At 39.9% G+C, this 23,652-nt stretch overlaps 1 protein-coding gene across 1 annotated transcript in view; it reads right to left on the bottom strand.

Moving 5' to 3' along the window:
• Positions 1-23,652, bottom strand: part of TESPA1 (thymocyte expressed, positive selection associated 1) — a 57,899-nt gene that overhangs the window by 19,679 nt on the left and 14,568 nt on the right. The window contains exons 3-4 of the mRNA XM_043968084.1: positions 2,029-2,239; positions 1,218-1,260 (exon numbers count right to left, since the gene is read on the bottom strand). Coding sequence (XP_043824019.1) covers positions 1,218-1,260; positions 2,029-2,191 — 206 coding nt within the window. The 5' untranslated portion in view covers positions 2,192-2,239. The remainder of the gene's footprint in view (positions 1-1,217; positions 1,261-2,028; positions 2,240-23,652) is intronic.

A 23,652-nucleotide genomic window follows, 5' to 3' on the forward strand; every position in this document is an offset into this window, starting at 1 on the left:
TAGAATGGTTTGCCATTTTCTTCTCTAGCTCATTTTACAGATGAGGAAATTGAGACAGAGTTAAGTGACTTGCCCAGGGTCACACAGCTAGTAAGTGTCTGAAGCAGGATTTGAACTCAGGTTTTCCTGAGTTCTGGGTCTGATACTCTATTCACTGTGCCACTTACCTGCCTATTTCCTGGAATGAGGTATAAAAAAGTGGTTCCAAAACATGTATACTTTGTACTCTTAAAGGAAGCTTAATTACATCATTCAGTCCATCACTTTGACATCAATAAAACATAGCCTCTTTTCTGTGCTTTTTAAAAATTTTCATTTGTATATTTTATTGATTGTTTTTTAATTACAGTTGTTTCTTGATATATCGTGCCCACCATGGAACCCTTCCTAGCAACAAAGAAAACCATAAAACACAACCTAATCTACGGTTATTCAATATCATGAGATTTGGACTTGGAAGTGAGCTTATATAGCAAATCACTTAGCTCCTACTCATTGTACAGAAGAGGAAACTAAAACTCAGAGAGGCAAAATGCTCAAGATAGAGCGAAACCCAGTTTATCTACTTTCAAATCCAATTTTCTTTCTACCATTCCATGGAAGAAGGAGATGCCAAAAACGTCTTCCATCTCTATGCCTATATCTTTGTCTATGTCTACCTCTATATGTGTTTGTCTATGTCTATAGCCATGTCGATGTATGTATCTGTGTCTATATGTACTCTTATGTCTAAGATTTTGAAAAAGTCTTTCCTGACATCTAATTAGTCTCTCATTCAGTACTTTTGGTCCATCCTCAGTGGTATTATCCTTAAAGAGAAAGTACCCAGGTCTCTGTCTCCCTTTTCTTTATTTCAGCCCACAAGCCCCAGAACAAATAAAAAAGAAATCTGTGAATCCCAAATCAGGGCCACTCAGCCACAGCTCTTAGCTTCATTTCATAGTCACAACTCTAATCCCTACTCCTGACCTGCATCCCAAACCCAAACTCAAATCCTTACTTACATCTTAACCCTTGAAGTTCTAGGTCCATATTCCATCCATTTGTCCTAACCCTAGGCTCTAGCATTAAACCTGGAACACACACTCAAACTTAGATTCTGTACTTTTCTCCAGTCTTTTCCTAATTGCAGAGAGTGAAAGTTTAATCAAGGAGTCAGGGTACTCATCTCTCTTCCACTTTGGCTCACTTCCCACTGGACATGGTTCTATACTTACCCACAATCCTGCAGCCAGTCTTCAATCTTATTCATGGGACTCTCTAAAGAAGGCAGAAACTAAATCAGCAGGAGAATCAGGGGAAACTAGAACCACAGTGTCACCCTTTTCCTCTCCCCCTCCCTCCCTTCCTCTACTTGCTTCATTACCAACAGACACTAAATTCAGTTTCAGTGACATGGCACTTTTACTGTTTAGACTTATTTTTTCTTCCTAAGATTGAATATAATAAAAGTATGACCTCTCTTGCTTAGGTTGGATGCCCTCCTCAATGGAAGCTAGGCAATTACCTTGGGAGATAGAGCAGTTTTTACCCCCAAAGAAATGAAGGGACTTGCCCAAGTTCACACACAAATTCTGTCATCAAGACAAAACAAGATTCCAGGTCTGCTGACTCCCAGTACAATGTTCTTTCCATGGCATTTTACAACAAAGCAAATTAGTTTCCAGGACACCATATACTCTCAGGGCTAAGCTCTCATATTCTGGCATCCTACTAATGCCTCCCCATTGTCAGATTCTTTACAACTGATCCCATACTTCTTCTGATATGTTCCCACTCCATCCATCCATCCATTCATTCATTCACTCAGTCATTCATTCATTCACCAAACACTTCTATTAACCACCTTCTATAGACAAAATTTGGTCAGCCTTCTGCCCAAAGCTTCAACTCTTCTTGAACCTCTGAAAGTGGTCAAAATAAGGCTCTCACAAGTCCACAATCTGCCCAACTATGCTTAGCATTATTTCCCCAGAGAAGCCCACTCTGGTGACCTCAAGTCTTTCTAGATGCCTAACTTCTTCTCACCTTCCAAGAAGACATCATCCAGGTTGGGGGGCTCAGGGTCTGGAACATCTTGAAGGGCAGCTGCTGCCTCCTCCTCTAGGATCTGCGTCTGCCAGTTGTGGGTCTTCTGTAGCCATGCCCGCCGTTTTTCCCAGGATGTGGGGCTGAGGACAGAGCCCTCCATGGCTTACAGTGGGACTTCAGAGTATTCCACAGCTATAGTGAATTTGACCTGCAAGAGGAGCCACAGTGACACCCATCTGACCATGTGCATAGAAAACTCATTAGTATAAAAAACTCCTAGATAAAGAAATTCCCTCTCTCAGTGCAGGTCAGTACCTTCTCTGTAACTCATAAACCTAAAGAGTTCCCCCTGGGCCCTGAGAGATTAAGTGACTTGCCTAGGTGGGACTTGAACCCGGGTCTTCTTGGTGTTGAATACTTAGCATATCCTTGGTAACTGATTACTACATACACATATATAGAGCTACATGTGCATACCTTACATTATCTGTGTATGCGTGTATATATGAATACATCTTTTACCCATTTTACACATTCATGTGTATGTACACATGAATAAATTTTTTTGTTCAGTCATTTCAGTCATGTGCAACTCTTTGTGAACCCGTTTGGGGTTTTCTTGGCAAAGATACTGGAGTGGTTTTGCCATTTCCTTCTCCAGCTCATTTTACAGATAAGGAAACTGAACAGAGTTAAATGACTTGCCCATGGTCACATTTGAACTCCATGCCCAGTGCTTTAGTGGCTCATCTCATTCACCCCTCCCTGCCATTTTACAATGACTTAATCCCAGGCCATTGAGATCCAATCCTCCCGCCAAAGAAGTAAGGGAATTGGGGGAAAGAATGAGACGAATTTCTCTTTCTACAATCTCTCCTAACATGAATTTTGTCTAAATATCTCCCTTGTTACAGTTTTCAATGATTGTTTCTTCTTTGATTATGGATAACAATGCTAGAGCAATGAAATGAAAATGATAAAGGAAACAATGGTGCTGATGATGATGATACACCCCAGTCTTATATTTGTATCAGACCTTACGGTTTACAAAATAGCACACTGCATGTACAAAATAGTATACTATACAATGTTTCACCAAATCTTTATTTTAACTCTCTGAGGTAAAAAAGGCAGTTATTATCACTGTTTTTTTAAGTTAAAAAAAAAAGGCTGCTCAGAGAGAATCAGTGACTTCAGCTATAAAATGAAGAGGCTGGACTAGGGGGTCTCTAAGGGCCCTTCCAGCTCTGATATTTTTAATTCTATGGCTTGTCCCATTGTCACCCAGCCAGTTAATGGCAGAGCTGGGGCTACAAACCAGGTTTTCTGACTCCCACTCTATGATGCATTTTCCTTTTAAAAGTGGAAATGTGGAAAGAATAGATATGGGACCAGGCTTGGGGGCCAGAAAGATGTAGGTTGAAGTCTTAAATCTGAAGAACACTCTCTATGAGACTCTGGGTTGGTCAAAACCTTTCAGTATTCCAGGAGATTTTAAGCTGCAGACAAATCATTGATCTACATCCATGGAGAAAGTTTCCATGTGTAGAGTTCCTTACGTTGATCATATCACAAATCTGGACACTTCTCTTCCCTATCTACCTCCCTACTCTCTTCTTCAAAAGAAAAATGTAAACCCAAGAGTCAGCCTTTTGAATGAGTGATGGCTTACATGCTTAATTTGAAGGTCCCAGAAAGGGTACTCCTTGAACTATAGAATTTCTTTTCACAATACCTGAAATCTCCCATTAAAATACAGTATTTTAAGTCTTTTGGGGGATTTTCAACATAGTAGAGATGTAGTAAAGAGAGTATTGGCCTAAAAGCCAAGAGACCTGGATTTTAGTCCTGGTTTCCAGCACTTGGGCCCTCTATGCTTCATTTGTCTACTCTGAAGAATGGGGATAATAATGATTCTCAGGACTACCTTGTGATGAGGATCAAATGAGATAATGTGACTACCAGAAAAACAATCAAGCGCTCTTCTAGTGTAAAGGTACTTTTTTTTAAGTGCAAAAGACCCTCAAAAAAGATATTGTGCTATAAGAAATGACAAGCAGGATGACTTCAGAAAGACCTGGAAAGACACATAAGAAATGATATATGATGAAGTAAGCAGAACCAAGAGAACATTGTGCACAGAGACAGTAATATTGTTTGATGAAGAACTGAGAATGACTTGACTTTTCTAAAAATACAATGATCAAAGACAATCCCAAAGTACCATTGATAAAACATACTACCCACCTCCAAAGAAAGAACTGATATTGATGGAACAGACTGAAGCATGCTCTTTTCACTTTAATTTTTTTCCTTTTAATCAAGTTTTCTTGTATAAAATTACAAATATAGTAACACTTTGCATAACCACACATATATAACCCATATCTGAATGTTTACTGCCTCAGGGAGGAGGGAGGGCAGTCAGGGAAGGTGGGATAAAAATTGGAACCCAAAACTATAAATAAAAATCTTTATTACATTAAAAAAGAAAAGTAATACCTTATCTAGCTTTCAGACTATATCTTAGAATAGAATCATAAAACCTTATAGTTGGAAGGTCCCTAGTTCAAAGGTTCCCAAACTTTCTCCATTCACAGTGCCTTAGTGTTTCTAGATTTTAGACCAAAAGAAATACCTAACAATTCTATTTAATAAGTAGTTAACTTAAAATTTAAAACTTTAAAATATCCATCAGTGCCCTGTGAGTTCACATGGTTTAAGAACCATGGATATAGTTATAGAATTATCAATTTAGAGACTGAAAGGACATTTGACATCACCTAATCCAATGCCTTCGTTTTACAGGTGAAGAAACTGAAACACAGAGACTTGGTGACTTGCTCAAGGTTACACTGCTTATAAATGGCAGACAGAACCTTATCCCAGGTCTTCTCTAAATATGGCACTTTTCCCACTGTATAATGCTGTCTCACCTTAGTCTATCTAGTTTGAACACCCCAAACCATCCTTTAGATAACCTGACATGTTTGCCATTAAACCTCTACTAGAAGAGTTTGAGTGCTGGGCAGGACTGCTACTCTGAGCTAAAATATTTGGGGTAGAGGTAGTTGCAAATTAGAGACTACAGGATGAAAAGAACAGAGTACAGATACAGTTTTGCTGGGAGAGAGTAGTATAACTCTTACCTCCATTGGGCCTTGAAGAAGAGACCATAAAAATATGGAGGATAGTAGGGGTTAGCTAAAGATCATGAAGTGAGGCATGGGCATGGATGTCATTGTGTGTGTGGTCCTCCTATGGTGAGAATAAACTGCTCAGTGGAGAGAACTTACCCCATGGATGTCTGTGCCTTGAGGCCCTATAGCCCTGATCTACTGGTTGTTCTGTGCAGATTATCACTCTGTCATAATCTGGTGATGGTGAACCGACTACCCCTTGAGGTAACCCATTCTGCTTGTGGACAACTCTAATTGTTCAGAATATTTTCCTGATATTGAGCCCAATATGCCTCATGGCAAATTCTACCCATTGGACCCAGTTCTCTTGCCAAATAGAACAAGTACATTCCCTCTTCCACATACATGACAGGCCTTCAAATATCCAAAGACACCCCTCATGCCCCTAGGTCTCTTCTCCAAGTTAAACATTTTCAGTTTTCTCAACAGATTTTTGTGTAGCAAGACTTGGAAGCCTCTCATCATCCTGAGTCACTTCATCAATTCACTTGCTTTTGGACACAGCTTCATAAATTTTAAGAACAGGATCATACATTTAGAACTGGAAGAGACATTAGAAGCCCTGAAGTCCAACCTTCTCATTTTACAAATGAGAAAACAAAAGGTTAAAGAGGTTAAGTGTGACTTCTGCCACACAGATAGTAATTGTCCAAAGCAGATTTTGAAACCATGTCTAACTCCCAGCCTATCACTCCAGCTACCACTTTTTTTTTTGTAAGGCAATTGGAGTTAAGTGACTTGCCCAGGGTCACACAGTTAATAAGTATCAAGTTTCTGAGGCCAAATTTGAACTCAAGTCCTCCTGACTCCAGGGCCGGTGCTCTATCCACTGTACCACCTAGCTACCCCCAACTACCACTTCTGATCATCTAATTCAATATTTTTATCTAAGAAATGAAAAAATATAGACACAGGGATAGTTTGCTTCTTGTCCAAGGCATGCCACTGTTTAGTGGAAGAACTAGGATTCAAATCCAACTCTCTTGAACCTTAGTCCAATGCCCTCTACCGTTCTTGATTCAAAGCTCTCATGTGTTGGATCCAGCTTGTCAACATTCTTCCTAAGCTGTGATATATTCAGAAGTGAATCTAATACTCCCCATAATGAAGCCTAAGATTGAATAGGTACTTTTTGGCTACAGCACCACACTAATGATTCATCTTGTGTGGGCAGTTCATAGAATTCCCCAGGATCTGTCTCCATGGATGTTCATATCGTGGAGTCATGTTTCCCCCATCCTGTATTCTAACCTATCTGTGAGATCTTCCATTTCTCTATATTGTTTCATCTTGTTAGGTTCCGCCCAAGGTTTCTGTCTGTCAGCATTCTTTTGAATCCTGATTCTATCATTGACTGTGTTAACAGTCTCCTCTAGTTTCATGTCATCTACATATTTGATAAGCATGGTCTTTTTGCCTTCATCTAAGTCCTTGATAAAAAGGTTGAACAGCACAGAATAGCTTTTCCTTATCAGATATTTCATAATAGCAGCTGAGAGCAAGGTCTTGTGGGAATGGGAAGGAGTCAGAACTGTGGTTTAAAGGGAGGAGGTGGAACTAGAAGGCTGCCTGGGTCTTGGGGCAGGAGTACAGGTGATGCTAGCACCAAATACATAGTTAAATCATGGTCACTCCCATCAAACCTTCTCAAAACCAATATTTAAACCTTGTCTGTCTTCATTGCCAGAGGAAAAGAAGGTTTCTATTGCATATCCCAGGGATCTCAGCCCCTTCCCTTTTCCATTGTGTTAGTTAGTCTTCCAGGGGAAGAATTGGTTGGGTACTGGGAGGTTAGGGAGCCTGAAGCAGATCACTTAATTCATGGTAACATTCTGGAATAATCTACTCATGGCATTTCAGAGAAGACTACACCACAATGGTCAAACCCAAATAGAAATGGGGCCACTGTTGTTGTACTGTTGTGTCCAATTCTTTGTGACCCTATTTGGGGTTTTCTTGGCAAAGATTACTGGAATGGTTTGTTGTGTCTTCCTCCAGTTCATTTCACAGATGAGGAAACTGAGGCAAACAGGGTTAAGTGACTTGTCCAGGGTTAAAAGGATTCCTATGAGCTGCTGATTGACTAAGGAAAGCACATATTAACATTATTCTATTTTTATTTATTTTGTTAGAGTATTTTCCAATTGCATTTAAATCTGGCTTAGGCTTCCAAGTGTTTGAAACCTCTTCACCACAAGTTTTAGTTTGAGTATTTTGGTGTTAACTCAGAAAACACTCTCAGGTTGTATGTTTGCATGCCGTAAATAATCCCCAACAAATATGCTTTTTGTGGTTGTAGGAGAGGTTTTTTTTCTTTTTTCAGAAGCATTTTACAGAACATTTTTCTAGCATCAGAAACAGGAAATGGAGGACACTAGAGTTTTTTAGCCCTCTCTAGTAAGGGTTCTTAACTATCTTTCTACCTGTATTTTTTTTCCTTTTTTTTTTCCAGGGCAATGAGGGTTAAGTGACTTGCCCAGGGTCACACAGCTAGTAAGTGTCAAGTGTCTGAGGCCGGATTTGAACTCAGGTCCTCCTGACTCCAGGGCCTGTGCTTTATCCACTGTGCCACCTAGCTGCCCTGAGGAGTCCATGGGACTCAGCAGATTGCCAAAGGGGTCTGTGGGACAAAAAGATTAAGGGCCTCTGTTGCACAGGGAGGAGATTGACAGAAGGGGAATTTCCAAGCTAATGCTTAATTTCTAACCAGCTTCCACTCCTCCTTACTCCTTCCCCTTCAGTTAGTAGAGGTATAGTATTTACAAGGCTTTCCTCCTTGGAGTATTAGCCTCTGAATTCACATATAAGAACAGAACATGGTGTAGTATAATGTGTACTGAATTTTGAGTCAGAAGTTTGGGTTTGAATCGTCACCCTACTACCTACTACATACTAGCTGTGCGTCATAGGGCAAATCCCTTCATATCTCTAATCCTTGTTTTTCTCATCTATAAAATGTAAGGAAAAGGGAGAATGAGTCAGATGATCTCCCAGGTCCCTTCCAGCTTTCGAGTCTAAAATCCAGTAAGGCAAACCAGCTACCAAAAAATAAAAATCATCTAATGTATTTTCCAAACAAGTAGAGATGATTTCTGGATTATGTATTTTGACCTGCAGCTCACCCTGCATGAATTATTTAGTAGGAGCCATCAGTTTTCATCCATCCTTCTGCCCCCATGCATAGAATAGCCGTCCCCTCTTCTCCCTGTTTGGTACTTTCCCCCTCACTCAGATGCCAGTCAAGATGACTTCAGGAAGGTTTCCTAGATTTATCACCATAATCTCTCCTCCCATAGTCTTGCCTTTCTTCCCTCCACTCATGCAGTACTGCCCAGTAAACACTTACGGTTCACCTTTTGCTGCCTTTGCTCATTCATTTGATGATTTCTGCTTCCTGCCCTTTGTTGCTGGTCCATGGCAGTGAGATACCTGGAGAGGGAGGCGGGAGCACCAGAAATTCCTGCTAAGCACAGCCAGAGCTGCCTAAATGCATAATCAGTCCATTGTTGTGTAAATCCTCCTCCCTGCCAGGGCCAAGGAAAAGGAAAAGGACTGCCTGTTTCTCCTTCTATACCATCTCCTTTGAGACTGCCATTTCAAAGCATCTTTTCCCTCCAGGATTGCCCTCATGATTGGTGGGCTGGGGGTGGGGGTGGGGTGCTATTGGAAGGAAGGTGGAAAGGAGGAGAGGAAAAAGAGGGAAAGAAAAGATAAACAAGAGGACAGAGGTCTGGCATTCATGCATTTACAGAGGGCAGATACTTCATAAATGTTTGAATTAAATTAGCCAGATTTCAGAGATGCTTCCTATTCAAACCCTCAGTGTTAAAATCCTTAGTATGGCTTCTGATTTTTTTTAAATTTTTATTTTTTTGTGAGGCAATTGGGGTTAAGCGACTTGCCCAGAATCACACAGCTAGTAAGTGTTAAGTATCTGAGGCCAGATTTGAATTCAGGTGCTCCTGAATCCAGGGCCAGTGCTCTAACCACTGCACCACCTAGCTGCCCCCTGGCTTCTAATTTTGAAAAGAGGGATCTCAACTTTTAATACAGCTATTGGTCAATGGATTCATGCTTAATCTCCCAAATGGCTATTAGGATATTTACTGAGGGACAAAGAAGAGTTCAATTTGATCTTCCCTAAGATAGTTTTTATAAAAGATCGGAACTAGACAAATGATTACTCCCATGTCTTTCTAATTTCTAAGAAGAAAAACAAAATTACCATTAGCTGAAAGCTTAGGTGTCTCTATTAGACTGAGCATATTAATTTTAGGTCAGATTTAATTAAGAGGCAGCTAGGTGTCCCAAAGGATAGAATATGGCCCTGGAGTCAGGAAAGACCTGAATTAAAATCCAGCCTTAGCTAATTACTAGCTGTGTGACCCTGGGCAAGTCACTTAACCTTTCTGCCTGGCTGAGTTTCCTCATTGATAAAATGTGGATAATAATAGTACCTACCTCCCAGGGTTATTGCGAGGATAAAATGGGATAACATTTCTAAAATGCTTTGCAAACCTTAAAAACCTTGTATAAATATTATCTATCCTTATTTACTAAAAGCAAAGTGGCATAGTGAATATAGTACCAGGCCTGGAGTCAGGAAGACTCATCTTCATGAGTTCAAATCTGCACTCAGAAACTTACTGTGTGATCCTGTGCAAGTCACTTATCCCTGTTTGCCTCAGTTTCCTCATTTATAAAATGAGCTGGAGAAGAAAATAGCAACCATTCCAGTATCTTTGCCAAGAAAACCTCAGATGGGGTCATGAAGAGTCAAACAATTAAAATAACTGAACAACAAAAATTATTAATATTACATTAGAGAATTATGTTTTATACTATAAATTTGTTATTCATTATGGGCTACATATTACCGTATATTTGTTTTTCAGTCAGTACAGTTGTGTCTGATTCTTTGTAAGTCCTTTTGGGGTTTTCTTGGCAAAGATACTGGAGTGGTTTGCCATTTCCTTCTCTGGCTCATTTAACAGATGAGGAAACTGAGGTAAACAGGGTTAAGTGACTTACCCGGCATCACACAGCTAGTAAGTGTCTGAGGCCAGATTTGAAGGCATGAAGATGAGTCTTCCAGACTCCAAGCCTGGCACTCTATCCACTGTGCCACCTAGTTGCCCATTATAGTATATAGTAGACTTTAAATTTGTCATACCTTACACACAACAACACAATCACAGAATTATAGAATATTAGAGCTAGATGGGAACTCAGTCTAGCCAAACTCTCTTCCTATGGAGGCCTAGGGAAGTGAAGTGTGGCTTGCCCAAAGTTACATGAGAGAACAGAGACTGGGGCTAGGTCATTTGAGTTCTGCTCTCAACCTCTTTGCATCAGAGCCCCCTTATGTAAATCTGCCTGGTGTCCTCCAACCAGGAACACTGCTTCAGGGAAAGGAACTGAAGGTCAGCTAAGCCGACATGATGCACAAGTGGTACTACAGAGAATCTGACCTTACCATTCTCACTGTTACTCATTCTCTACAGTGATTTATGGCAGACTTACAACAGTCGAGTCCCAGATGCCAAACCAAGACCAATGTTCACTGACAATACCTCACCATCCCCTCACCCCACAATAAATAATAGTGCAGGGGAAAGAGAACCAAAGCAAAGAGGATGGTACACAGGTATACTGGAGCCAGCTCATACTGGCTCACAGTTTTAAATTTTCACTCTGCACACTTACACCTTAGAAAATGGCAAACTGGGGGCAGCTAGGTGGCACAGTGGATAGAGCACCGGCCCTGGAGTCAGGAGTACCTGAGTTCAAATCCGGCCTCAGACACTTAACACTTACTAGCTGTGTGACCCTGGGCAAGTCACTTAACCCCAATTGCCTCACTAAAAAAAAAAAATGGCAAACTGGGCAGCTAGGTAGCGTAGTGGATAAAGCACCAGCCCTGGATTCAGGAAGATCTGAATTCAAATCTGGCCTCAGACACTTGACACTTACTAGCTTTGTGATCCTGGGCAAGTCCCTTAACCCTCATTGCCCCACCAAAAAAGAAAAAAAAGAAAGAAAAAGAAATTGGCAAACTAAAAATCAAGCTTAATTTGTTGTTTTATTGGTTGTCGAGATTTAAGAAAGTGATCAATAAAATGTTAGTAATGCAGATTAAACTTAAAGGTGTGTCATTGTGTACTTTTTTTTTTCCTGGAGCTTAGGTTGTTAAACATTAACCAGTATACCACTGGTATGATGCCTCCCTGTCTCTTCTGTCCCTTCCTAGTTTTCATGAAGTTATTAATTCCAATAACACAGAATCAACAAGCACTACTGACTCTTCTAACACGACTTCACATTCTTCTCTCCAAAGTCAGTCTCCATATTAACCAACCACCTTTAGCCACACACACCAGTAGTTTCTGCTCCAGGTCACCCTAATGTCCCTATGTATTTGTAATTAATTGCTCCTTTACCCTTCTAATTCATTACAGAGAGAACTATGATCAAAGTTTCTCTCCTTGTTCTATAGGTTCTCTTTCCCCTGCATCTTTCTATATTCTTTTGGGGACATTATATTTATGCCCACTTTAAACCCTTGAACATAATTTTAATATTTTAAATGGCCAAAGAAATTCAGAATTGTCATATCTTTGCTAGTCATGTATATAAGACAAACATTTCTTGATCACCTACTAAAGCATTTTGCTGGGATTAGAAATTAAAGTTAAATTAAAGGAGAATTATAATAACAATAAATAGCATTTATAGAGCATTTTAAGCTTCACAGAGCACTTTGCAGATGTTGTCTCATTTGATCCTCAGGACAAACCTGTGAGGTAGGTGTTTTTATTCCCATTTTCCAGATGAAGAAACTGAAGCTAGAGAGATTAAGGGTCACAGAGCTAGTAAGAATCATATAATCATAAATTCTGAGCTGATAGTGACTTTGAAGGTCATTGAGTCCAAATCTTTCATTTTGTCAATGAGGAAACTGAGGCACAGAGAGATAAATTACTTGTCCAGGGTCACACAGCTAGTAAGTGTCTGAAGTGGGATTTGAGCCCAGGATCTTCTGATTCTAAGTCTAGAGTTCTGTTCACTGTATCATGCTGCCTCTGAGAGTTCATATAGACCATTACTTCCCATCTGAGCTCTTGGATGACTCACAGTGGTCCAAGGGGTTCATGTTGAAAGTTTTTTTTAATAGCATGTAAGCAGGAATCACCCAATTATGAGGTGTCAATGGATTACTTCTTTTTAATCCTTGTAGAATATCCTACATTAAAGATTTGTAATCATTTTATCATTAGAGTTTTATAATTTTAAAATTAAAGTTTTCACAAATTTAGGTGGAATACAATTTTATATTTGATGATTACATAATGAAAATTTTACTTTTGAGCATTTTGGATAAAAATTATCTTTGTCATAGTGAAGAACAGCTAGGTGGTACAGTGGATAGAGCACTGGCCCTGGAGTCAAGGGGACCTGAGCTCAAATCTCACCTCAGAAACTTATTAGTTGTATGACCCTGGGCAAGTCGCTTAAGCCCAATTGCCTTAAACATCCAGGGCCATCTCCAGTCATGCTGATATATATCTTGTCCGTGGACCCGGATGACTCTGGAGGAGAGAGTGAGATTGGTGACCTTGCACAACTCTCCCTCACTTAAATCCAATTCACTGTAAGTCATGACATCACCCCAATGTCATGGTCCTCCTTGAGAATGAAGATTATACAACAACAACAACATCTTTGGTAGTTATTTTAAGGGCTTAATGAATAAGTCTAAAATAATATTATGAAGAATATATTAAGTTACTCTGGGGAGTTTACAACACTTTTTTTTTTTTTTTTGCGGGGCAATGAGGGTTAAGTGACTTGCCCAGGGTCACACAGCTAGTGTCAAGTGCCTGAGACTGGATTTGAACTCAGGTACTCCTGAATCCAGGGCCACTGCTTTATCTACTGTGCCACCTAGCTGCCTCTACAACACATTTTTATTGTTATTGTTGAAAAGGATTTGCAAAGGAAAAAAAATTCTTAGAGCCAGTGACTAATCCTCTCATTTTACAAGGAGGAAAGTGAGACCTGCAGAGGGTAAAAAACTTGGCCAAGGTTGGCCAGAGAGCAAAGAGAAGAGGCAGAATCACAGGATCATCAGTTTCAGCTGGAATGGACCTCAAAGGCCACCTTGTTCCATGTCCTTCAACTCCCAATTCAGCATTCTTTCCACTTAGACCACAGGTGCTCTGTTTGCCTGGCTTATATGTATGGCTATTATCTTTAAAAAGGTCTATAATTTATAGAATGACACAAATGCAGAAAATATAATATTCCAAGGGAAGTAGGTGAAGTGCAAAAAAAAATGCTATGTGAGGTCTAATGGAGAAGGTCAGTGACTGACCTACATTATTCAATGTTGCATCCACCATCAGGAATACAATTCTGCCTCACCCCCATCATAACATCACTCCTATGGGAAAATATGGTCTATTTTATGATGATCTTTACCATGTGGTTTCCAGGAATGCATTGGAGTGAAAAATTGGGCACAGGGGTGTATATACTTAGAATTTTATAATCACATCCTTCTATTGACTACATACCTGTTGTAGTAGTCAACTCCCCTGGCAGATTGTTAGCTTTCTGAGCAAAAGGGATATGTTTGAATTCCTTATTTTGCAACCTGAGTAGTAGGACATTGCTTCATACCCCATGGGCTCAATAAACACAGAAGAAGCCAGCTGGGCCACAGCAAATATGGCACAGATATTATATGGTGGGTGCAAAAATTTCCATTTTATGCTGATAAAGTCAGATGAGACATTGGTCTTTGAGACAGGGGAGCACCTTGTCCCCAGCATTAGCTTCATAAAGGGGTGGTTTGTTCTCATTGAACTTCCTGGAACTAGACTGTGTTGAACTTATTCATGACACATTGAGGTAGGAGTGGGGTGTTTAGCTCGGAAGAGACTTACACTTCCAGGGGTTCTTAACTCTTTTTGTACTATAAACTTCTTTGGCCATTGTCTGTTGAAGCCCCTGGGTGCTTCTCACAATCATACTTTTTAATGCATGAAATAAAATTCAAATATCTACAAATGAAACAGGGGCAGTTAGGTGGTGCTGCAGTGGAAAGAATGCTAGGCCTGAAGTAAGGAAGACTCATCTTTCTCAGCCCAAATCTGGCTTCATACAACTTACTAGCTCTGAGACCCTGTTTGCCTCAGTTTCCTCATCTGTAAAATGAGCTGGGGAAGGAAATGACAAACCACTCCAGTATCTTTGCCAAGAAAACACTATTAGGGGTCACAAAGAGTCAGACATGATTGTACTGACTGAACAACAGAAAAGGAAACCAGTTATATTGAAATACAGTTATCAAAATGCTTAAAAACCCAAGTTCTCAGGCCCCCCAAATGAAGAAATCCTGATTTGGGGTGTGGGGGAGATATGAGCACAATCTTCAAATATTTGAGCAAATATGGAAGAAGGAGTGGGCTTGCTCTGGGTTTTTTTTTTTGTTTGTTTGTTTGGTTTTTTTTGGTGGGGCAATGAGGGTTAAGTGGCTTGTCCAGGGTCACACAGCTATTAAGTGTCAAGTGTCTGAGGCCAGATTTGAACTCAGGTCCTCCTGAGTCCAGGGCTGATGCCCTATCACTGCACCACCTAGCTACCCCTCTGCTTTGCTTCAATGGACAGAATGAGGAACAGTGAATGATCATTATGGAAAGTTTTCAGCTCAATGAAAAGAGAGACCTCTTAATAATTATAACTTTCCATAAGTGGAATGAGATGCTTGAGGAGTTTCCCCCTCACTTGAGGTCTTCATTTTAGGGATGTTATAAGAGAATTTCTGCTCAGGTAGGGATTGAATCTTTTCAAGCTCAGCGATTCTGTGATTTGTGATTCTTCTATATGGTAAGACTCCACAGAATGATGAAATTTGATGTTGGAATAGAGTTCGGTGGCTTTCTTGTCCAAACTGTACGTGAAAGGAATCTCCATTATGATATACCCAACAAGTGGTTATCTAGTCTCTGCTTGAACACTTCCAAGGAAGAAGAACCCACACCTTCCTACCCAGGGACAGTCCATTTTGGACAATTAAGCTTGGTAGGAAGTTTTTCTTGCCATCGAGTTTAAATTTAGCTTTTTCTGACTTTTTTTTTTGGTTGGGCAATGAGGGTTAAGTGACTTGCCCAGGGTCACACAGTTTGTAAATGTCAAGTGTCTGAGGCCGGAGTTGAACTCAGGTCCTCCTGACTCCAGGGCTGGTGCTCTATCCACTGCGCCACCCAGCTGTCCTCTGACTCTTTTTTAATGCATAATGGAATAAAGTACTCTGTGAACCATATGTTGGCCATTGTTAATTCTAATTTTTGAGAAGGAAGAATTCCTTAAGTATTAGGGCAAATATTGGAATGAATTTCATCCAGTGGGGGGGAAAAATAGTGGGCTAGAATTCAGAAGACCTGGATTTGAATTACACCTCTACTATTAACTCATTGGTGGCTTTGAACAAGTCAATAAATTCAACTGGTTCCCTGTTACCTGCAGAATCAAACATAAACTCTTCTGACATTTAAATCCATTCCAAATCTGGTCTCTCGATGCCTTTCCGGTTTTCTCACACTCTTCTCCTCTCCAGCTACACCAGGCTGCCTGCTATTTTCTGGATTTCTCATCTTTGCACTAGCAAAGACCAGTATCCTTTGGCCAGTTGTCCACCCCCATACCACCTGGAATGCTCTCCCCTCACCTCTGACTCCTAGCTTCTCTCCTTCCACTCAATGCTAGTACCTTTTCTTTGAGGTTGTTGTTTAGTTGTTTTCAGTTGTGTCTGACTCTTTGTGACCCTTTTGGGGATTTCCTTGGCAAAGTACTGGAGTGGTTTACCATTTCCTTTTCCAGCTCATTTTACAGATGAGGAAACTGAGGTAAACAGGGTTAAGTGACTTACCCAGGATCACACAACTAGTAAGTTTCTGAGGCCAGATTTGATTGCATGAAGATGAGTCTTCCTGACTTCAGGCCCGGTATCTTATCCACTGTTCACCTAGCGGCCTTCTATTTATACTGTATACAGCATTATTTAGTTATTTCCATGGCATCTCTCCCCATTATAATGTGAATTCCTTGAGGTCTTTCCTCCCTCCATCCCACTTTTCCTTCCTTCTTTCCTCCCTCCCTTCTTTCCCTCTTTTCTTTTCTTCCTTCCTTCCTCCCTTCCCTCTCTTCCTGTGTCTCTTCATTCTCTGTCTGTCTTTCTCCCTATAACCATAGTGAAAAAATCAATGAGAAAAAAAATCATGCACCAATGTGCCAGTATGTAACTATTAGGAGCTTGAAGAACTCTGGGGCTGAGATTTTAAAAGAGAGAAACAGGTATTCCCTGGAGAATGAAAGGGAACAAAAGGGCTGATGTTGGTCCATTTGGAGTCTGAGCAACTAGCCTGGAAATAGTGTGGGCATTGTACACTGGGACTAGGTGAGAAAATCTGTATATAGGAGTCAGGTGTTGACCTGGTTACTACTGTCCCCCATGTAGTGATACCTATAGAGAGCAAGTAATGATACCATGGTTATGAGATCAGATTTTATCATGTGCCACTTCTGGATTGTGAAACCAGAGTTCCCCTTGGTTTCAGTTTTTGGGAAGAGATATTCCAGAGTAAGGAGTAGAAGGATGATCTGGGTAGGTGGGTTAACTGTATTGTGATACTAGAAAGGTCTTATATACATAGTAAATGCCTAACACATTTGTTGGATGTGTCGAATAGAAGCAGTCTGCCACTGAACAGAAAACCTTTATGGATTATTTGCAGCATTAGTTCTTTTTAGCTGTTTCTGACACAGCAAATAATGAACACTTAATAAATATTTGTTGAATAGTTGAAGGTATGAACGAATTTTCAGGCTTGAATAGCCACTTGCAGCTTCCTCCAAGGAAGCAGAAATGGGTTAGGTCTCTGAATTTCTATCATACAGTCAGACAACAGAGTCCCACACAAAACATTGTGTTTAACAAAGACTTTTTGTTTTAATTCAACAAGTATTTATTGTTTTCTATTATGCTCAAGATCCTCTGCTGGGCACCCAGCATAATAATACCTGGCTCTTGCTCTCCCATTCTAATAGGAGGGACAAGACGTGTTCACCAATCAATATTCTAAAAAATAGAACATGAGGGCATAAGACAAATGTCAAGTGCTCTTCAAGGATTGAGAAAAGAAGGCTAATTTCCAAAGGAGGCTGGAGTCATATGATCATAGCTGGATGGGACTTTGGAGGTCATCTAGCACAACCTCTTCATTTGATAGTTGGGGAAAGGTGACCGACTTAAGTGATCAAACAAGGGCTCTACCTCAGGTTTTCTGATGCTAAATCCAGAATACTCTCCATTGCATCACTCTTCCTTTACATGGAAGATTGTAGACATCCTTAAGTGATAAGGAGTTTGTACTTTAGTCAATAGGGTCATCACTAGACAAACATTGAAGGTCTTTGATCGGTTAAGGAAGTGACCAGAACCACACTTTATCATTATATTACTTGTGTAAAGAAAGCATAGATTGGAATGGGGAAGAAGCTGGAGGCAGAGAGACCAGTGAGGAGTCACCTGTGATAGTCTAGATAAGACTTGCCAATAAGGTTGGAATAGAAGGCCTAATTGCAGAGATATTTTGGAGGTAGAATGAATAGGATTTGAAAAATAGCATGGGGGTAATGGTGAGAGAAACGAAAGATTTAAAAATCATTCTGGGATTGCAAGTCAGAGTCGAGGAAAATGATTATGCCATAAATGTTTTAATTAGGAGGAAGAAGTCTGGGGGTAAAATGATGTTTGTGTCTTGATGATGACAAGGAAAACCAAGAATGACTTCTATAAAAACAACAACAACAATAACGATAATAGTTAACATTTACATAGCATTTACTCTGTGCCAGGCATTGTATGGCACAGTTCACAAATATTTTCTCATTAGATACTCAGAGCAACCCTGAGAGGTAGGTGCTATCATTATTCTTGTTTTACAGATAAGAGGTGAGAAACAGAGGGGAGGTAACTTGCTCAGAGTCACATGGCTATGAAGAATCTAAGGTTGGATTTGAACCCACATCTTCCTAACTCTAGGTCTGGTGCTCTATGTACTGCACCATTTTGCTGCCCACTATATGATGGTCTATATTTGGGTAAGTCAGATCAAATTAGAAATCAATAATTTGGGGGCAGCTAGGTGGCGCAGTGGATGGAGCACCAACCCTGGAGTAAGGAGGACCTGAGTTCAAATCCAGCCTCAGACAGGGAATAAAACAGGGCCTGTGAGCCCCCTTTTCTGGGCACCCACTAGCTGCACACTAGGGTATCTCCTTCTCATGAGAAGAAAATAAAGCCTTTGTCACTTGTTGCTGAGTTCCTGAGAATCATTGAGAAGAGGATGGATTTTTCCCTCACACCAGCTCATTTTATAGATGAGAAAATGGAGGCAAATAAGATTAAATGACTTGCCCAGGGTCATACATCTAGTAAGTATCTGAATCTAGATTTGTACTCAAGTCTTCCTGACTCTTGGCCCTGTACTCTATTTACTGTGCCACCGAGCTGCCCTTAGAGTCAGGATATATGGATCTTAATGTTGACTGTCATTTATCAACTATGTGCCTGTGAGAAATGCAGTTAAAACCCCTCTGAGCCTCATTTTTTCACCTCTAAACTGGATATAATTAAAGTCATCATCTATCTCACAGAGTTATCAGGAAGAAAATGTTTTGTGAATCCATAATATGAATTTATATAGATGTCACTCTAGAAATGTGAGTTGTTATTTTAGTCACTAATATATTATCAAGGATTTTACAGCTATGAGGGCTATTGAATCCTGGATATGTGGGTTTGGAGATTAGAATTATCTGGGTAATTGCCTCTATTCTCCATTGTACTTTGACTATGAAGATCTAGTTATGGGGAAGATACTGGGATGCTTTTGGTTCCCTCATGCCTGGAGGCAGAGGGAGGTTAGTTAATAGGATAACTTTGGGAAGCATATCACATATGAAGATGGCTCAGTGGTGGGTGGAGGAAGCTGTGCTTCAGGGAGATAAGATACTAGATGCTTTTTCTGGAGGAAGCGATAAATATTTATCAGACCAAAAAACTTGGGACAGGGGCTGTCAGAGGGGGGAGCAAAAAAAAAAAAAGCTCAGTAAGATGGAGTTAAAAATTCAATATGAAACCAATTAAAAATTTGGTGGCCATCCACAGAATAGGCTTGGAAATTCACCATGCTGCATGGCATTAGAAATCAGGACCTTTGGTTTTTTAGTCTTGGTTTTGTCATTAACATGATATTTTGTCTTTAAGAAAAGCATTTTCTCACTCTGGGCCTCCATTCTCTTATCTGTAAAATGAGGTCAAATTAGATGGTTTCTAATGTCTTTTTCTTCTCTGATATTATTGTGGCATTAAGTCAGGTCACTGCTAGGCATTTTCTTTGGGGGGGGCAGGGCAATGAGGGTTAAGTGACTTGCCCAGGGTCACACAGCTAGTAAGTGTCAAGTGTCTAAAGCCAGATTTCAACTCAGATCCTCCTGAATCCAGGGCCAGTGCTTTATTCACTGTACCACCTAGCTGCCCTTAGACATTTTCTAATGACCCATGCCAGATATTCTCTTTCCCTAGGTAGAAAAGTTCATTTGGTCCAGATTTTCTACCTCTACTCATCACCTCAAACTGTCTAAAAATGTCCTATTTTTCTTTGGGACCAGTGATATGTCCTTTCAATCTCCTATAAGTTCTGAAGACTCTCTTTGAGATATACTCATTGGAGTCGTCAAGACTTGTGAAACTGAGGAGGGTAAAGAGAGAGAACCATTGGAAATAAAATAAATCTTTTCCCTTGCCAATCCTGACTATATATCTTGAGCTTTCTGACCTCAGCCTTTATTCATGTTATTCTATCCACCTGGGAAGTTCCATCCCATCCTTCACCCCTTTCTCTGCCTAACCAGTTCCCTCTCATTCTTCAAGATTAAATTTAGGTCCTATTTCCTTCATAAATCCTTCCTTGACTACCTCTGTCTACAGAGTTGCCCTCTGAACTCCTATAGAAAGGAAGCAATGAAATCATCATTTATTATGTACCTGTCAGGTGCCACAAACTTTACAGATAGTATCTCATTAGAGCCTCACAACAACCCTGCAAGGTAGGTGCTATTATTATTCCCATTTTACAGTTAAGAAAACCATTTCCCCCCACTGAAGTTCTCCATTCACTTGCTAGGTATGTTGTAGAGGGAATTCCATTTCAGGATTACATGTCCTCTGAGGTACTTTCCAACTCTGGGATTCAGTGATCTTAAAAGCTTCATTTCTGGGAGTACTGGAATTTTTAAAAGCTTGAAGCTATGGCCTCCCCTGCCACCAGATTATTTGACCCAATATTCTAACCTGGCAACATGTATGGTGACTTATCCAGTGTGTTAATTATCCATCTAATCAATATTGGTGGTTTTTTTTTACAAATTTTCTAAGTATTCCAATTATTCTCTCACCCAAGCTACTGATAAAAATGTTAAGTAGCCTAGGACCAAACACCAATCCCTGGTGGAATACTTCTTGCAATATATTATTAACAATAATGTATTATTGGACTGCTTGGTAAAAACATGAGTGTAGGGGGCTGGCACAGCGGATGAAGCACTGGCCCTGGATTCAGGAGGACCTGAGTTCAAATGTGACCTCAGACACTTACTTGCTGTGTGACCCTGGGCAAATCATTTAACCCTCATTGCCCTACAAAAGCAACAAAAACAACAACAACAAAACAAAACATGAGTGTAAATATCAAAATGAAAGATCCTGAAGCATCTCAGCATGGGCTAAGGTTACCCGTTCTCCTAGCTTTCCTCAGTATGACTTGCTCATCTTACAGTAAAGAACATGTTCCTTTCTACCTTTCATGTCATAAAACAAAGTAAAGGATGTGGCATTCCATTCATTCCATTCTGATTAGTCTATCTCTATGCCCAAGCCTGCTGGCTAGTTCTGCTTGCCACAAGTCTCTCCTCATTCCGGCCCTTCCTCCACTCAACTGTCAAAGTGATTATTTTTTATTTTTATTTTTTAAACTTTTAAAAAATGTATTTATTTTTAATTTCTGGACTAAAACAAGCATTTCCATAATATAGTATAATAAAAAAGATGATTTCATAGGGAACTGCAAATCTATTATGTACAACTCATTATTCTTTTTAAATATATAATAAAGTTATAATGTAAATTTATTTTTTTCTCTCTCTTTTTTCCCCTTCCCTTACCTCCCTGAACCCCACCTTAAAGATAGCTACCATTAGCCACAAATAGCACAGGTCTGACAGGGTCATGCCTCCTTCTTCCTTTCACAATAAACTCCATGGTGGCTACTTATTGCCTCCAGAATCAATTATAAAACAATTTATTTGGCATTTAAAGTCCTTCATAGTTTGTCCCCTCTCCCGTGACTTTCCGGTCTTCTTACGTGTTACAACTTCTGCTGCAACCCCTAGGTACTCTAAGATCCAGTGATACCAGCCTTCTTATTGTTCCTCAAACAAGACACACCATTTCTCAGCTCCTGGATTTTCCATAACTGTCTCACATGCCTGGAGTGTTCTCCCTCTTAGCTGCTTGCTGTCTCTTGGATTCTCTAACTCCTTCCAGGTCCCAGCTAAAACCCTACATTTTATTGGAAGTCTTTCCTTGTTCCCCTCAATTCTCATGCCTTCTCTTGCTCCTGATCATCTCCGATTTATTCTATTTGTGATGTATTTGTATATAATTGTTTGTATGTTATCTCCCCCATTAGACTGTGAGTTCCTTGAATGCTCTTAAAGTCTTTTGCCTTGTTGTTGTTTATCCTTCATTCTCAGAGGAGCAATCGTATCACAAGAATGATGTCTTTACCTGTGCATGAATTGGATTCAAGTGAGGTAGAGCTGCATGAAGTATTTTGCCTTACTTTGTATCACAAGCACTTGGCACTATTCCTGGCACATAATATGTATATAATAAATGTTTATTGATTGAGTGAGCTAAGGATGAAATCAAGCCTTCTGACTCCAATTCCAAGTATTTCCCCCCCTTAATCCATATGTTCAGAGAGATTCTGAAGAGTCCAGACTTTACTTGAGCAGGAATCCCTGAACAATCTTCTCAAGCAGTCACCTCAGTTTCCACTAGAAGATTCCTGCCATGGGTAACTCAATACTTCACAAAACAGCCCATTTCACTTGGGAATATTTCAAATTGTCAGCAAAATTTTTCTTATGTTCAGGTCCAACCCACCTCTCTAGAACTTTTGTCCCCTGCCTTTTGGGATGAAGAGGGGATGAATCTAATTCCTCTTCTGTAAGTTATACCTTTAAACACTTGAAGACCACTTTCATGATTCTCCAGTTCTTCACTCATCTTTACTTCATTTGACCATTATTTTTTGTCTCCTTACAGGTCTCACAGAACGAGATCTCTAACAGGATGGTCTCATTCTTCTGGACATACTTCATCAACCTTCACCAAGGTCATCATCAACCTTCCTAAATGGTGGTGCCCAGAACTGAGAATAATATTCCAAACTGGGTTTGGGTTTGGATGCTGGTTTAAGTGCCATACCCAGTGCCTTCTGGGAACTTCCTGTCTGAGATAGATAAATTGACATGGAGAAGCAGATAGAGGACAGTATAAAAACACATTAATAACAAACATAAAAAATAAAACAAACATTAAAAAACCCATTAATACAAAACCAGAGAAGAACTAACTTCAAGTCTGCACCAGACAGAAACAAAATCTGGGTCACTGATAAAAGAGAAGGAGTTGCACAGATAATTCAGATTAGAGGGAAGTACAAAAGCTGTCCTCATTTTTAATATTATCATGAAATAGATCTTTGTTTCATTTGCATTTTGCTTTGCTTTGGCTCCAGACAGTGTATTATTGAACTTGGTATCGAAATATTTCGGTTCTTTTATTTACTAAATGTATGACAAAAGTCACTTCACTCTCCTGGGCCTCAGTTTCCTTATCTGTAAAAATGGATTATAGATGTTCTGTAAGGCATCTTCCAACTTAAATAGACTGTGCCTAGACTAGGGATTTTTAATTTTGGGTCCATTTTTTCGATTGTTTAAATATTTGGATAAGCTGTTTTTCAGTATAATTGGCTTTCTTTATAATCTTCAGCATCTTATCTTATCTATTTTAAAACATGATTCTGAGAAAGGCTCCACAGGCTTCACCAGACTGTCAAAGGACCTCACAACACACATACAAATTCAAGAACCCTGGATCTAGCCTCACATAAACACTTCATAAATTTTTGTCATTGTTGAATGTTAAAATGAGTTTGTATTCCTGAGCTTACAATACAATTCAGCAACCATGTTAATTACCTACTATGTACAAAATATTGTG

Source organism: Dromiciops gliroides, chromosome 5 (genome assembly GCF_019393635.1).
Source record: "Dromiciops gliroides isolate mDroGli1 chromosome 5, mDroGli1.pri, whole genome shotgun sequence".
Lineage (NCBI taxonomy): Eukaryota > Metazoa > Chordata > Mammalia > Microbiotheria > Microbiotheriidae > Dromiciops > Dromiciops gliroides.